The sequence below is a fragment of the Ambystoma mexicanum genome, chromosome 13 (genome assembly GCF_040938575.1).
Source record: "Ambystoma mexicanum isolate Mex_15411 chromosome 13, UKY_AmexF1_1, whole genome shotgun sequence".
In the NCBI taxonomy this organism is placed as follows: domain Eukaryota; kingdom Metazoa; phylum Chordata; class Amphibia; order Caudata; family Ambystomatidae; genus Ambystoma; species Ambystoma mexicanum.
In genome coordinates, this window is record NC_090938.1 from 196,312,993 (window position 1) to 196,330,918 (window position 17,926).

Sequence of the window (17,926 nt, forward strand, 5' to 3'; positions counted from 1 at the left end):
GCTTAGCCTCTGTTGCGTTTAATACCACGCTCAACCATATACTCAAGAAGGGCCAGCAGATTCTCCCAACTTTCAACGCTCCGGAAGGCACAGACCACTCCTGACGGATGGAAGTTCAGGTTGTTTGCTATCGTTGAGTTATGATTCCTGAAAAAGGTGCGTGCAACAAGCAGGGCATGCCCCAAAGCTATAGAAGGGTAAGCTACAAACACAAGAGGCCAGTGTTGAGTTGGAAGGATGAATAGCAGAGAAGGGACAACCAGTAGATTCGGAGGTAAGCCACAGACAGTGTGTGTGTCCCTGTAGTGGTGGATGTTTTCATAGCAGATATTAAGGCTTATAACTCTAGCACCATATCTGAACCACTATCGGACAATGTCTTACAGTCACAAACAGTTGCATATATAGTTTCAGGTCTTCCTAGCGTGCAAGCACCCCTAGCATGATGCTTACCCACAGTAAAATTTGTTCCATTTTTTGCCACTTGGATTTTGTCGTTTTGTTTCCAAAACGTGCGTGTGGCCTTTCCCCATTAGATCATTAATAGGGATACATTTAAAAGAGTAGCACTACCTCAAAATAAAGATAGTTGTCAGAACAAAAAATAGTGGATTATTTGTGGGTTTTCAGCTTGCAAAATCAACAAGCAATTACAGAATCTGCACATTTTACAAACCAGAAGTCCATACGTTGGGGATGAGAGCAGGGATCTTAAATTAGCCATTACTGAAGGCAAAACAGTGCTTGTGCCACCATGGTGTGCAGTCATTATGGACACACTCTAAAAAAACTTGATAATAAACCCACACCTTGAATTCCATGAAACACATACATTCAGTTAACAGCAGGAATTATATGGATACTATATCGAAGATCCGCGAATGCATCAGAAAACTGATAAACTGAGTCAGAGAATGGATGATTATATTTTTTGAAAATTGTAGGTAGTGCCCGTTTTATTTCAAAATCGTTCATATATTTAGAGGCGCCTCTTGGAAAAGAAGAGCAATCTGCATAAAGCGCTTCTTGTTGGTCCCATCATGCGATGTTATAACTGCCAAACCGGAGGCACATTGCAAAAATTACCCAATGGAAGGCACAATTTGCTTGGATGGCCGCCCTTAAATATCCACTATTCATTGTTCTGCAAGGTGCCTTTTATGGCCTGACTGTAACCCCACGAAGAACATAAATCTGGGCCGCGTCCATACCAGAAGGAATCTGAAAACTACAAGGACCAATGAGGTTTGTGCGTGTGTGGACAGACATATTATCCAATCAGCACCGGTTTTATTGAGGTTGACGGCCACGGTGGTTAATGGCGAGGAGGTAATCAAAAAGAGGAAATAACTTTCAGAAGCCCCAAATAAGAAATGATCGAACAAAAAATAAATCATAATGGACTGAAAATAAATAATTGAAAAGAAAGACAAAGAAAAAGGATTTATTTAACGTCCTTCTTCGACGACGACCATGCATGTTAAATAAAAGTACAAATTCGGGCTTAACAGTCCTTTTTCCATAACTTTATGCTCAGTTTAAAGCAGAGTTTATTTCCGTATGATACTTTGTTGCTTTCTTGTATTTTTAAAAATGTGCCCAGTGTTTCGGCGTGGGGTCCTCATGTGATATGTGTCAAGAGCACACACTGAAGCTTTGCGGTTTCCATGTTTTTAGTTCTGCATGCAGCCAGCTTGATGACCAAGCCCATTATGCATCTTGGCTCTCCAAGGGCATTCCACGTAGGCCGAGGGTGGTCCTTCACAAGGGATTCCACTGTCCAGCCAAACTAGCCTTCTTCAGGATCTTTAATGTACTATTTTCCTGTCCATGTGGCAGTTATTCCAGTATAATTTGTGAGGGAGCACCAGGTTTGCCTCATTTTGCCAGCCGTTCAATTGAAGATCAAACAGCCAGCTAGCAAAAGATTTTAAAAAAGCACAAAAATAAAAGTCCCATTAAAAACGGCCCTTCCCAAATCAAGTGCGAGGGTGAAGTTGCAAGTGTTTCAAAACTTGGTGTAAGGGGAGCTCAACTTCCCTACTCCAATGGAATTATAGGAACCCTAAAAATATTCCCCAGGTTTATGGAGGAACATAATTTGTTGAAAAACAAATTTAAAACCGCCAGCTGGGCCGGCTCATGCCACCTTCATGCCAGGTCTCCGCCACCTGGCTCTTTTAAAGTGTTGCTTGCAGGTTTGGGTCTCCGATGGTTTCGCAGTCTGGAGATTCTATGTAGTTGGCGGCCTCTTGCAGTTTCAGCAGCATTGCCATCTGCAGGGGGAGAAGAGAGAACTGAGTTTTTTGTGATCTTATTTTCGTAGTTCAACTGCATTTAAGTACCATTTCTTGTCATATCCTCAGGTGCTGAGGACGTGGCAGGGATAAGAATATGCACCTTGCTAATGCCTGCAGTCTCTTTTGTAACCTGCAGTACCCCCTGTGAATCAATACTGGGCCCATCCAACCAAGCCAGTGAGTGTGCTTACAACCCCCTTAAACATACTGGTAACTCATTCATGAGGAACGGAGGAGCTTTCCCAGTGCACATGTATGCTATGTAGCATCCCCTGTTAATCCAATTCTGATTGACTGATACACGTACCCTGCACACCCAGAACCCTGGGCCTCATGTAATGCTCAGCTAATGCACTTCCTGATAAGAAAATATTTGGGCATACACACAGCTCTGACAATGCAATCTAGTGAAATGTAAGGCCGGTCTTCAGTTATTCCAGCACTAGCAGGCTTTGCAAATTCTTAAAAAGTCCACTAGACCTTCAAGGCGAGTTCCTTAGTTTACATACTTGGCCTAAGAGAAATGCACTTGACCCAAGGTGACTGGTAACAAAATATTTACCAGTGCTTTTTGTAAAATGGTGCTTGTAGCCATAAACACACTTAATATTTGGTGCAATGCTGTCAAATATGCACAGTAAAACTTGTATTTGCCATTTACTGAAAACAAAGTGTGATTGCAGTAAATGAAAAATACATTTCTAACATCCCCATACTCGCTGGCAAGGTCGAGTAGCATGTAGATGTTACTCGCCCTTCTTAAAAACTACTCGCCAATGCTAGTGGGCCAGTAGATATTGCGAGCCCTGACTAGGGCATACTCGCTCATTTGTACCAGTACATTTCCAATTCACTTCTACCTGTGCACCTCATTTCCTATATTCTGTATTGTATCAAATAGTATAATAACAAAGTTATTACATAGCAAATGAATCCTGCTGAGCAGCCTTCCTTCTGTATCAGCGATCGCCTAGGCACCTCCACATTGACGTAGCCTACTAATCACATTACATCGCACAATTTGCTGTGCTGGCGTGCACAGAAACAAGTGCAAAGCCACAAGCACAGCGGTGCGGTGTGTGCACAACCCTCTTTTGGGGACAACAATGATATTTCGGTACAGGGACCCTCCCCCCCATCTTCCAATACACCATATCATCCAGAAGAACCACATACTTATCCAGCATTCACACCCAACTGCACGAAGGCCCTGCAAAACCTTCAGCAAATACTAAGATCAGAGTGTTACTCAGCCAATGCGCATCAAGCATGCCTCACTGCACTGCCCTGCTTGAGAAGTACTACTTTGAGAGAAGGGCAGTGCAGGGAGGCATGCTTGATGCACACCGGCTGAGCAACAAGCTGGGCTTAGTATTTGCTGAATGCAAGGTTTTGCAGGGCCTTAGTACAGTTGTGCATGGGATATGCGGTCTTAACCCCGCTTTGCCAAACCACTGCCATCCTGACATGTGCCGCGCCTGTTGGAGCAGTCCCATCCAAACAGCTTTGTGTTGCAAAGTTCTGCTTCAAACACATGCATACATTCACCACTTCCCTCTCCTTAAGGGCGGATGGAGCAGTCTATCAAGATGCTCAGACAACAGTCTTTATACAATGAACGAAGGTGCATTCTGGGTGAGCAAAGTTCTGCTCACGTTCATTCCATTTCTGACCCTTCATCCGTCACCACTGCCTACTTCCCGTCCTTTTCCTCTGCCTCAGGCTCTTGCTTCTCGCGCAGATGGATCTCCTACTGCCCACTGTCCCGATATGCAAAGGATGAAGAGCCTCACACGGAGCCCTAACCTCCATTTTATTGGCAACCATTTTAGGTGCAATGTATGCATGTGCCATTCAACCAGACACACGCTTCCTGCCAGCCATTGTGTCATATTTGAGACTAGCCCTTAGCATCCTGGTTTGCGACGCAGGCTGTTAATAACTATAATAGACCGAAGCGAGGGCCATACTAGATGCTAATGAGGGAAAAAAGCAAACAGGCCGTTTAATTTACGATGTTTGTTGAGTAACATGAAACATTTAGCAAACTGGAGCCAGATTATCTAACATTTGCACTTGTGTATTAAAGTGAGCACATGTTTTGGTAATGCAAAATGGAGCAATCCATATATTCTAAAAACGTTTGCACTAGCGCGCTAATAAATCAGGCTTATATTGCACTATAAGTGCTGCATAACATACCACGAATTGTGTCGAAATGTTAGACAGCAAACATATAATAAATAAATCAGCCTGCTCCAATGGTCCCCCAGTGTAAACATTGTTCGATAATACGGATTGGGGCTCCATTCTCCATTAATTGGTGTGAAATTCAGTTGCTGCACTTTTTTCACACGTGCACATCTTTCCTAATCTGGACCCAGAGTTCTTGTTACGCTATGCAGCAAGCCTTTTGTACTAAGTGCAAATGTTTTAGATAATACGGATTGTGGCAAAACCTGTTTGCTCCATTCTATATTAGCAAAGCATCTGCTCACTTTTTAGAATGTATGCAAGTGTTAGACAATCTGGCCCCAGGTCTTGTTGATTAATCAAGGATCAATACTGTGTGTGTGCAGTGAAATGGTGCAACATTCAGAATAGATTCTTCAGTGCCACCGAAGGCTGGCTCAGTCCCATGCCAGGGAAAGCATTTCCAAAATACAAATATTTCGAATATGGTACCCAGTCCGACAGGGGCAATGGTGTCCGCCCTGGCAACCACTCGCTGGTTCGGTTCTTACCAAGGGGTCGCTGTCCAAGGAGTTTGGCGTGGTCTCTTTTGTGGTCCTTTCCTCTGCAGGCGAAGCAATGCTGTGAGGTGCTACGGTGGGTGGGGGCAGGTGGTATAGCTTGGATTGGTCCTGCTGGGCTGAGGGCCATGGCAAGGTGTCCCTTACCCACTCCACGGGGTCTTCCCATGCCGCTTTCTGCCCGTGCACCTAGAAAGGAATAAGATTGCGGGTTAAGCATCTCCAGTGCAGCAGGTAGTAAAACATTGCCTGGAAAGTATCCTGCACTGCCCCAAACCTGCATCTCTTTCAAAAGGATTGATGGAGGACCACTAGTCCGAGATCCCAAAAGTCCAGACTTCCCGCGCTAGCTCGGCTGCTCCATAGTGGATCATGTAATCTGGATTGGAGAACTTGTCCATTCAGTTTACACAGACAGACTGGCAAATTGGTATGGTAGGGCATAATGTCAGAGCTATGTTTAACTATAAGAAAGCCCCATAGCAGTGCAGATGGGATGTTGCTCAGAAGGGGCAACAATTTCAGTTTACAGGAGGGTGTTGCTGTGCCCATCCCAAAGATCAACTCCAGCTCTCGTCTGTATGCGGGTTTCATGCGACCCAGAGGCGGAACCTATTCCAGCTGTGCCTCGTGGGAATCCTCCACACTGCTTGAGGTGGCATCTAATCAAATCTTCCACTAGCAGCACACACTGCACTACTCACAGCACTAACATGTATGAACACCCCACATAGCTCAGATGGACCGAGGTCCAGAGCTTGCTCCAAGGAGTCTATCATTTTCTCTGAGCAGACATCATCTCCGGAGCACAGCTAGAGGAACAGCCCTCCTCCTAGCATTTTAATTGTTATTTTACAATGCGCATAATACCAGAGAGTGGTCTCTAAGCGCGGGATCAGGATTCAAACCTCTGTTGCACTGCGTTGTCTTGCTTCCAAGCCAAGCACGTTGCCCCCGAGCTATCCTTTCTTCTACCTTAGAGGAGACGACATCCTATGGCCCCAACTATGGGAGTAAAATGGCAGGCCAGAAATCATGGGTGGTATTTTGACTCTGGGCTGCTGAAAGTCTAAAGCTAATTCACAGACGGATAATGGCTCGCATGTGATGGTGGATTGGGACTTTGAAAGTGTCAGGGCATAAGAAACACAAATGCAAGAGTACAGACATTTGGGGAGTTCAAAATTTGAATTGAAATTAAGACAAGACATAGAACAATAAAGCTAGAATTGTTAGGGTGAGAAAAAAATTGGAAAAGGAAAACCATGATCAGGAGATACAACGACTGATAATTGTTTGGCCGGGCACATGCTGCGTCCATTCTTTGCTGCATACCTTGATGCCATCTTTGGCCCCCTCCTGTAGGTATGGAATGATGGAGTTATTCCACAGGTCAATGAACCAGACCCGGAAATCTTCAATTCCGATTGGACAAGACAGGAAGAAGCAGGGACCTGGCAGAGAAGGATACAAAAAATACTTTGCTAATCAAGAAATAAAGTCATAGTGAAGGGCCAAGTGCAGAGTGGTCCAACTGCAAAAGCGCCCACATTAAGTATTATAGGGGTGCAGCAAGTGATGAAGAGAAAGTGCTGCTTCCACTGCTGAAATCTAATCTGCTTTGTAGGCGCTCCGGATATGGAAAGTGGTGACAGGATGAAGGCATGCATTCAAGCTATGGCAGAACACCATGGAGGTTACATTGGGGGGGTCCGGGGGCGGTCTAATATACAGGCAGGCGAAGGGTGCTTTACGTTTCTTGATTTATATATATATATATCATATCTTTGGCTGTATTTAGTGCACAAACAAGAGTGTTTTCAACTAATATTTCTTAAGTAAAATTAGTCACAGGAATTACATTATCCTCAACTGCTGGCAGTGTGCTAATCACTATGAAATATTGGATGAACCCCATAGGAAGCCTAGAATATCAACCTGGTCAATTAGAGCCTTTCTTCTTGAAATAATCAAGAGACAGCAGGATATTTGTTCTCAAAGCACATTGTTTCTTTGATGCGCATTGTAAGGGGGAAGATTGTTTATTTGATGCGCATTGTAAGGGGGAACATGGTTTCTTTGATTCGCATTGTAAGGGGGAACATTGTTTATTTGATGCGCATTGTAAGGTGGAACATTGCTTCTTTGATGCTCATTGTACAACAATGGACCACCGACAGAAAATAGATAACAAGGGAGTGGGTGAATACGAACTACAGCACCAGTACCAGAGTGAGGGACAAGACCCGCCCCTACCTATTACACCAAGTTGAAACAACACAGCTGGGAGCGTGCCACACCATCACTCATAACAATTAGACGGACAGGAAAGAAAAAGTGAAAATATGCTTACCTATACGACAACTGGATACATAGAACATGAATTATAAAGTTTAAGAGACATATACCCCACTAGCCCTACGCTCAAATCCCTGAATACCTAACTCACACGAAAATCCACACTACCATCTTCTTGCTCAGCAAACCGCAAGCACTTCACCACACCGCAACAACAAACAAACAATACTTAAACCGCACCAACAACACACAACGTCTCACATCAGTCCGATATATTCACACCAAAGCTCAGCACGCAGTGAAAAACTGGAGCTGTCAACAGCACACCACTTTCTCACTTTCCTATTCCCTCTTCACCCGAATAACCAATTCCCGCCCTTGTGTTTGCAGATCCACCCGAAGGCATGGGGACCAACTCCTTTGGCGACGGTGCGCGATAAAAATACCTTTGACATTAACAATAACATTGATGCGCATTGTAAGGTGGAACATTGTTTCTTTGGTGCGCATTGTAAGGTGTAACATTGGTTCTTTGGTGCGCATTGTAAGGTGGACAATGCAGGGAGCAGCTGCATATCTGATTTATGTACAGGTGCAAACAATATTTGATCGCTTTGTTTAATCACCAGCTATCTATACAGAAGTGGTAAACACATGTTACAGGAGTTTTCCTTCGTTAGTAGTGCACTGCACGCAACATCTTTGTAAAACCAGTAGTACTACAGACCAGATCATTTTAAATACTACTCTGTGGAATTGGAAAAGATCTTCATTAAATCCTTCATACTGAATAACAAAGTCGTTTTTTTTTTAATCAAACTAAAGTATGGGCAAGGATTTTTTGTACTTCCTATTCTCAATAACCACTTTCCTATTTGTATAAGTGTGGCAAGCTAAACTAAACAATTTACTATACAAAGTAGATACCATGCTCTTGTGAATATCAGAATACATCTACCCTGCATGTTCTAATGAAATGAGGGTTTTCACCATTTTTAAATCAAATATCAATATGCAATATAAAAAAAAAACGAATATTAACAGGAACACAAATCTGAGGACGTAGACATGTGAAGGCTCATGGGTACCTGTACACAGAGTAGGGATAGTGTTATCAACGCCCCTTTTACGAATTCGTAAAAAAAAATGTAATACTGCACACCACCCACTAGATGGCAGCCTATGCAAAGCATTTGATTTTAAGCAGTTTCACATGTAACAGAATCTCCAAGTCCAGGTCACCCTCGTTTCAGTCCTTACTCTGTGGGGGTATGGGTGAGGATTCCCTTCAGAGTAACGACAGATGGAAAAAACAGGCAAATAGGTAACATGGTCCCATCAGTGTTTGGATGAACTTTAGAAACCACAGCTTCAGCTTCATGGTTTTTTTCTGTAACCGCTTGATGGCATAATTAGACTAGACCATAAAACACACATACCAGGCATGTATTAATTCATCTTTCAAAACGTGCTTAATACAGAAAATCAGTCTGTAAGCGCAGCACTGGGATTTGAGCCACGGTTGCTCTGCCTTGTCTTGCTCTACCCTTCGGACCCAGATATCCTATTACCAACCAGTGCTTTTACTGTTCTATGATTTAGCAAAGGGTTCAGTTGCAATATGTGACAGAGTAAGCGTCCTATAGTGCATATACATGGGGAAGAGTGTGAGTGTGCAGGATTCCTAAGCCTTGCATGCTTGTGTCATCTATTTTTACACATCACCTGTCCACCTGTCCAGGACAGTAAAAGAGAATGGTCTCAATGACCCTGGCAGACAGCCTAGGGTGGCGGGGTGGCTCACTAACTCCTAGAAAGCCTGCATCACACGTGGGCACTCACAAAAGTAGGCAAAGCTGTATGAGAGCTGTAGAGAACTGAACAAAAGTTGTCAGCCATAATGTTCAATTGGTCTCCTAGGGGCGGAGGGCACAGCAGGTTCAAGAAGAGGTTGAGCGAGAACAAAGCGAGGGAGGGGGCTGGGGGGGGGGGGGGTTTAGTCCGACTTTGCTGAAAGTTGTCCCGGACACGTTGGATACTCACCGATGAGGAAATCGGATGTGCTGTGCTTTTCCAGGAATGTGTGCAAGTGGTACCAAAGCTTTGGAACCCAGTCCAGGACCCTGAGGAGCTCCTCCTTGTTGGCGTTTATGTCACTGTCCGACTCCAAGAGCTTCCGGCGGAGGTAACGAACCAGGAAGCCATTGGCCGGTTCAACATTGTTTGAAAAGGTGAGCATTCTGGAAAAATATTAGAATTCAGTGAAAAAATGTACCATCGCATATTCGGATTGCAGAGCCAAATATTACCCCAATTGTACAACTCGGTTTACTTGATGTATAAGCGCCTTACAAATGCACAAGAAATACATACAAATAGACAGTTCAACGACAGAAGGTTAGTGGCTGGATACTTCCCCAAACATAAGAAAGTTTGTGGAAATGGGGGGCTATCAAGTGAAATAAAGGGAAGCGTTATCAAACTGCCCAGGTCAAGATCAGTTGAAGACTTGTGAATCACACCCAGCAGATCCTTGATATGATAGGCTATTTATAACGCGCTTAATACCCAGAGGTTGGCTAAGCGCGGACCTGGGGATCGAACCTGTGGTGCTCCGTGTCGTCTTACTTCCAAGGCGAGCACGTTGCCCCTGAGCTATCCACCCGAGACCTTATATATTTTAGCATCAAACTGTTGTGTGTGAATCCCCCACTAAGCAGACAGTCTGGTATTCGTTCACACGGAGGATGAAGTACATAGAAAGGGAGGTTACGAATATCGACTGATTTAGAAGAACATGTGTGGTTTGGATCGCCTTTTCTGCCACAATATCTTCAGGAGTGCACTGGGAACCAAAAGAGGCCCTGGAAATAATGTTCAAAGTGGCCCCATATTACACATTATCAGCAAGCCCAGCCATTTTCCTACATGAAAATGTGGAAATAAAAGAGGTTGCCACACAAAAGAGGTCCAGGGTGCAGAGGCCAACCAGGAATTCTCCAGAGTTCCCTATAGGCCAGTCCAGCCCTGAATATCTTCAGCAAAGTTCACTCTTGGCCAGGAGAAGAAGCCTGCATGCGCCCAGTGCTCTTTGTTCTTCCCTCTGCTCCCTCTCTCTGAGTATCCTCTGTGGTGAGACCTTAATCATTTGGTCAGTGTTTGTGTCACTCTCTCCCAAAGGCTGTATTTTGGCATTCTTGCTGGTTTACTGGTGTCGGTTTGTCTTTTTTCATATGGGCATATTGTTCTCAGCATGTGTGTGTGTTATGAAGGGTATTGCTGAAGCGGTCTATGTGTCTATCAGTTGCTGTGATTGAACCTTTGCATCCATCTGTCTCTTGTCTGGCTGTCTTGGGATTTTGGTTAATGTATCTCATGTCTCATGCCCGCCATCTCCCCTCCCAGCACCTCCCTATTTTCCATTTATTGTTTGTCCCTCACCTCTAGAAAGTGACGATTACGACAACAAGCTCGCAAGCTGCAAAAACTGTTAAATAACACAAAAGGATAATGTTGTCCACAATACAGGATGTCCAGTTTCCCCAACGTTTACAGACAAACTAGGTGGCCAAAATGCAAAAATGCAGGTCATTGAAAATATAAGTGGGCCAATGTCGGTATTACATAGAATACACATACTGTGGAATATTTAGCTCTCTTGTTTTAGACTTAAACTCCAATTAGTCTTGGCCATCAAAGTGCATGGTGAGGGATCATGGGAGTTGTAGTCCAAATCATTGAGAGCCACAGGTAGCAGACCCCTGGCATAGCATTAGGACAGCTCCCACAAGGGGATCCAGTTTGAGTGTCTGCAGTAATGCAGCAGGCCACTCTTTACAGAGAACATCACTGAAATCCACATTTTGAGATAATCATTAAATATTTTCCTTCCAAAATCAAAAATATTTAGCCATGAAGCCATTAATTTGCTTCAATGGACAGTGGACATGAATGGCATCCAGGCCTCAATGCAAGATAACTGCAAAAATAAACGCCAATGGCCTATATTTACTGTTTTTACTAAACCCATGCTTCTGATTGGCTCATATTCCCCCAACACACTGTACCTGAAGCTGAGATGAAGACTGTGATTGGGCGTCATTTTCACGGGCTGATTGGTGGTCCCAATGATGTAAGGGCTAGGGGAAAAAAACAATTATTGATTACCATGCTCTTCCTTGCGCCCCAATTTTGAGCAGGTTAATCTGGGACTGACAAGAAGGATGTGAAACAGTGTGGCTATAGCCAACTCCAGGCCTTGAGGGCCAGATCCATGCCGGGTTTTCAAGCTATCTCATTAATATTTATAAGCTAAATTTGCATACAATGATTCTAAATATATGCACATTTGTCCTCATGAATATTAATGAGGGATATCCTGAAAACCCATTGAGGCCTGTAGTTGGACAAATCTAAGCGCCTCATGCTAATTTCGGCAGCCTCAGGGCGATGTGTAGGCAGAGCGGTATAGAGTATATAAGCAAGGGCTAACAATGAGGCGAATGCACATTCAGGATAGCTTGTAGTCAGTCGACCAAGTTCCCTTTAAAGGACATGATAATAACAAACATGACAGGTGCATTTGTAGAGCGCACGTTCACACCCAGAGGGACGTCTTGGTGCTATTGACAGATACCAGATGTTTTCAGTTACCCAACTTAATGGTACCCATTTTATTGACCTTGGAAGGATGAAGGGCTGGGTGGACCTGCCGTGCCGGGATTTGAACCTGTGACTACGAGGGCAAACACAGGCCCCTGTAGTAGATGCATTAGTCCACTGAGCCACAGACCCGGCTATAATGGATGAAGGCCAAAGGACTGTGCCTGGACGAGGATGTGCTCACTCATTCACACTACTCAGAAGAATACTTTAGAACAATTGAACACAAATCTAATGATCTGATTGGTCAAAAGATCAGTTGGTTGAAAACACTTGTCAAGGAATGTCTTATGCAAAAAGCAGAACAATTTCCAGAAGGATGGGGTCTCTGAAAGGCCTGTACTGGGTCTACATGAAAATTACAGCAGCGGATCAATGTTTTTACTCCAAGAAAGCCCTCCCAACATATTCTAGGACTGGAGCGATTTACTATTATAAAACTCCAGTTCTAGGATATTTGGGGGAAGTGCTTAGTAGTAGTCAGTGTGACGTTTTCACTGGTGACATAATCAATGGATACCTCTGTAGGGCGGAGTCATTATAAAGCACTCCGGTGACTGGCCTGTCCGAGATTAAGGCCAGTTGGGAACTTTGTAACTTGCCCATTTCTACATCATGTCCCCCCTCGGATGACCTGAAAGTCACCAGCAGGTTGGCTCGGTAATTAGCGACTATGCATAGGCATGTGACAGCAAGCGTTCACCTCGAAGCATAGCACGACACCAAGAGTGCTGCACCAAAAGGAACTTGATTGACAAGAATGCAACCCTAAAATGTGCTTCTGTTGGTTAGCAGCATATGGAATGTGACTGGGCGCTGCAAACCGACTTGACCCCTGCACAGGTTTCTCAATCAAACTGGAGATTACACAATCACTTTCAATTTCATTACATTTTTCTGGATTTCCAGCTGCTAAGAGGATTTTCTAAGCTGACTGTTACCATCTTGAAACCCAAACCACGAAAAAGTGATGGGTGGAGGGTTTAGAATTAATCTTAATCAGCAGCATTGCTCTGGGCAAGCTTTCCCATCCCAGTTTCCCAGTCCATCTGCAGCTGGTGACCAGACATGAGCACATTAGTCTAGTACTGGCACCAGTGTCAAGCCCAGCGTAGAGGCAGACAAGGTGCCCTCTGCACAGAAGCCAGCAACTCCAGAGATGCTGCAGCCTTGTGTGGCCGCATCAGCGAGGTGGCGCTTGGTTTTCCTTTGGTGCAGAAGCTAGGGAACCACATCTGATCATACCCCCTCACATAGGAAGACAAACTCTAGCCACAAAACATAATAGGTGGAAAGTTTTGAATTAATCGTAACCACTGGCAATGTTCTGTACAACCTTCCATGCCACTGTTTTAGCTGGTCTTTGCTAATGCAGAAGAGGACCAGACATATGCAAATTGGTCCAATACTGCCACCAATAATAATAATAATAATAATGTATTTCTTATACAGCGCTACACAACCCTAGGTTTCAGCGCACCGAAATAACAACACATTATTATCCCAAAGAGTGGTACTCCATGTATGGACCTCAGAAGGATGAAAGGCAGAGTTGACCCTGCCAGGATTCGAACATGCCACAGCAGGCTGAGCACAGCTATCGGAGACGTGCGCTTAGCTCACTCTGCTATCGGACCGGCTGGGAGCAGTCCAGTCATCACCTTGCTCTTTTGAAAGCATCTTGAAACCCAGAACATTCTCCTGGCTTGTGCTCGAGGGTGACAGCATTTCTTACCATTTGTGGTATTTGCAGGTGAGGGCTCCATTCACCAACTCGCTGATCGATCCTGGCTCGCTGATGTCGTCCAGAAGTATTACCAATGGCACGTCTCCAATTCCAGTTTCCCGGTCAATCTGGTTAGCCAGGTTGGAGAGGTACAGCTGCAGGTCCTGGAAGGAGAATGACCAACACAATTCCCTCTTTAGCTCCTTTAATTCCCATTGTAACCTAGAAATTCTTATAATCTAAAATTGGCAAACCAAAAATCCTGGGATCGTATACGCTCAGATTATTTGGGCTCAGTCAATGAGCATCTTCCACTGCTAGTGCAAGAGTAGCCCACTCAACTTTGCCTCCCCCTCTTTAAGGTCTCTGGTGACAGCAAAGTCCGCCCCCCGCCCCAAAACAGTGACATCCGGCCCAGTTAAGCGAATAACATGTCGCATCTTACGCAGCATGTGGAACTAGCGTGTGATGCACTTAGAGCGCGCGGTTACCTTGCACGATTGCTGGTGCATGTTGAAGGTGACGAGGATGCCCTCGGAGACGTCGCGCCCGGACCTCTCCACCAGGTATTCTGAGAGGCGGTTGGTCAGGTAGGTCTTGCCAGTGCCGCTGGGCCCCGAGAGGATTAGCCGCCGGTGCTTGAGGAGGAGGCTGATGTAATGCTGCATCATGGGCTTTGGGATCAGGGTTTCAAAGACCAGGCTGTCCACACACTTCTCCTTCAAGCCTGGAGTAGGGAGGAGACCCACCAGATTAGTGCCTTTAGAAATCTTTGAGTCGAAAAGCATTGGGATTACCCTCAGTGGTCAAAGTGTACGCAACCAAGTAGTGGCACTATGCTCCCCACAAACCCCTTTTGACACGCCGCCTCCCGCGCACAACCCCCCCAAAAAACACACATGCTTTTTTTAAATCGAATCTTCAGTGCAGTGCATGGAGGTGCACGGTTGCACTTCTTCCAACACTTATTTTAAAACTTTTAAAACATAAGTATGGGAAACAGTAAAACTTTAAAAACATTTTTTGTAAAAGGAGAGGAGCACCGCTCCCACCCACTTTCGACCACTGATTATCCTGAGCCATTAGCCAGCTGTGCATATCAAACCCTTGGGTTCCAACGTGAAAACAGCAGCTACACAGCACTTTGTCTAATAAACCTTCAAGGGAAATTATCTTGAATAATGAAGGGAAATTGACTCCAACTCTGATCCTTTCAGGCAGAACTCCGGCCAGGTTTTCCGGATAACCAATAACCAACCAATACAAACAACTGCCATACAACATTCACTGTACACAACTTTGTGTGCATATACTGAAAACCTGGGATGGATTTGTTCACCCCTATAAGAGATCACAAAGTATCACTTACTGTGCAGTGCGTTAAACAGAAATTACGCACCTCAATTAACCTGTAAGTCTAATTAAACTGCAGTCTCATTCTTCATTCACCAACTCCCCTGAACCAGGCTACAAAGGTGCCACACTCTACCCCCTTGTCAAACTATCTATAGCATTGCAGTGTTGTGCTAAACCTTTCAGTGTATGCCAACAGGATCACAGATGTGTGATTAAAAGTCTGACATTAAGCTGAAGGTCACTAATTTGCATCCGGCTTTGCCAGACCAGTATGCACGCAGTTAATATGGCTCAGCGGGTTAAGCGCTCGGTGCTGGGATCTGTTTTTGATCTGCAGGTCGCAAGTTCAAATCCTGGGAAGTTAGACTCAACCTTTCATCCTTCGCGGGTTGATAAAGTGAGTACCTCGATGTGTGTAATAATTATGTATGTAAATATGTGCTATGTAAAGCGCTTTGGATCAAAGTGCTATATAAATACCAAATTATTATTTTAATAGTCTCTTCCAGCTATTACAGGGTAACGACAAGGAAGTAGAAGTGATAAAAAAAGGACATAACATTTTTGGACTGGATGGCTTTAGGTAATGCCACAAGCAAACAATATGGTTTTCTTTTGGACCTTACAGTTCAATATATCACAACAGCCAGGAAGTGCTCCCCCGTGTGTAGGTCAAAAGCCTTTCATTTTAAGGACTAAACAGTTTATAAAACTCACACAGAGGGAATATCCTTTGACTTCTAGGAGCGATCACTACAGTGAAATCAAATTGTAGACATAAACCTGCGACGCCATGTAGGCCATTTAAAGAACCCATCCTGCCACGTAGCCCTTCACTTAACACCGGACAGTTGAGGGTGTTGACAGCCAAACAGAATTACTCTCACATGTAGGGAAGAGCATGAGGGACCTAGAGCCAAACCTATGCGTTCTTGGCATGACCACTGGATGTTAAGTGTCCCTATGGCTGGTTACCCAGTAAAGGGGTAGTGCCCAAAACATGGTCAGATAGAGCTCTGTGTATGACTTACAGAGACTACGCCTTGCTACTTGCATTGTTTGCATTTTGCACAAAATGTATGCCAACATTCACTATGCCACTGTATGTGCCCTGATTTGCATATGGACTTTCCCCTTTCTGTAATGGCTTGGCAGGTGAAGAACAATGGTTTGGAGGGTTGCCCGGAGCTGCGTCAGAGGTTATGATTGTGGAATATTTTTATCCACGCCAATGCGCCACACTGCACCCCTTTGCCAATGGGGAAAGAAAACTGCCAAAAATGGAGGCGATAACCCCCTGTGCGCACTAAATCTGCAAAATTGTGCATGGTTCACAAATCGCAAAAGAACTGCACACCCTGCCACACACACATGCAAGGTTGGTGTAAAAAACAGGAATCACTGCTGTCACCTCCTGTCATCTGTCACCTGAAACAAGGCCACAGAGGGCAAAATCCAAAAATGCCCTTATAAATTCCGTCATTTTCCCAGAGAATTATGGAAAGGAAAGTGTGCTGAAATCAAAGATTCTCCAGGCAGTCAGAGGAATCCAGACATCACTGCCTGACAGCTGCCTAAGGAAATTAGCCGACAAACCCAGTTTAATGTGTTTTCTTTTTCCTGAGGAAGTGAAACATCCACCTGTTAAAGCATCTTTCTGTGAAGGGCTTAATTCCTTCAAATTGTCAAAATCCATTATAAACTCTGTCCATTTTATATCTTTTAAATAAAAGATTGTAGGTGAATTTTACAGAGCCAATCAACCATTTAATTCTGATCTGACAGTGCCTGTCCTGGGAAAGTTGACATCTCAGCTTGACACTTCCTTGCTACAGGAAGGCTTATGTGATGCTAATGGTTCCCGCATAATGACAACATGCAGCACCATGGGCCCTCAGTAGACTTTCTTCTGGGGCTGAGCCAAGGACAATGGCAAGCTGCCCAACTGACCTCTACAGGGGAGCTTCCCTCCAGGAAGGAGGACACACCTCCCTAATCAAAAGAACTGGACAGCTGATACTTGAGAAGGGGAGGTTACCAAGGAGAACTTTTATGTTAAATCCTTATGTTTGATTAAAGTTTAGAACTCTTTACCTGAGCAACCTAAAGAGGAACACATCTGAAAATTGGTAGACATTAAACTAATTTCAGCCTTTTGATTTGAAGACATTGATGACACTTGTACCATTTATGTAAGCAAAGTTATGAAGAATGTCTTATTGTAGCAGAACGATCAATGTTGCAAACCTAAAATTGTAACTACATGATCCACTGATGAGCGGCCAGAGATGTACCGAAGTAGAAATTATTAATCCAAACCGTTATAGTTGAAATTGATAAAAAATCTGTAGAATGACCAAGACAGCTTGCACAAGGATGGGGAATGAATGTGAATGTAGACAATCAAATATCAAGTATATGTGTCCAATTTTATTAGGGTACATAATGTTAGAAATGTACATTTGTGCAAAAGTCATGTTTTGGTCAGAATCATGGTGGGAGTTCCTAAATCCTGTCATAAAAGACGACAGTTCTGTTCAGACAGCCAACCAGGACAAAGCACATGCCTGTAGTCATTCGCAGACATGGGGGTGCGTTTTGAATTTCTGCCCACGCCATAAACTTTGTAATGGATAAATATAGGAGTTTAACTACACAGACACAGACTGCTTCCATAACCCATCCAGATTTAGGCGCAGCACCTTGGTCCAGAACTCGTCATTTTGTAGCTGACTCCAGAACTCTTTGGAGATCCAGATTTCTTTGCAGAATCCAGACTTTAGCATTGCAGAACTCTTGCTAGCTTGACCAAATTGCAAACCTCCAGGACT

At 44.2% G+C, this 17,926-nt stretch overlaps 1 protein-coding gene across 8 annotated transcripts in view; it reads right to left on the reverse strand.

The window, feature by feature from the left end:
• Window positions 1-1,428: 1,428 nt before the first annotated feature.
• NAV1 (neuron navigator 1) overlaps window positions 1,429-17,926 on the reverse strand; it is a 999,939-nt gene continuing 983,441 nt past the window's right edge. For all 8 annotated transcript variants that reach the window (XM_069633622.1, XM_069633627.1, XM_069633626.1 and 5 more), the window contains 7 exons: window positions 14,231-14,466; window positions 13,749-13,903; window positions 11,419-11,490; window positions 9,395-9,591; window positions 6,389-6,507; window positions 5,045-5,242; window positions 1,429-2,276 (listed from right to left, as the gene is read on the reverse strand). In XM_069633622.1, coding sequence (XP_069489723.1) covers window positions 2,181-2,276; window positions 5,045-5,242; window positions 6,389-6,507; window positions 9,395-9,591; window positions 11,419-11,490; window positions 13,749-13,903; window positions 14,231-14,466 — 1,073 coding nt within the window. In that variant the 3' untranslated portion in view covers window positions 1,429-2,180. The remainder of the gene's footprint in view (window positions 2,277-5,044; window positions 5,243-6,388; window positions 6,508-9,394; window positions 9,592-11,418; window positions 11,491-13,748; window positions 13,904-14,230; window positions 14,467-17,926) is intronic.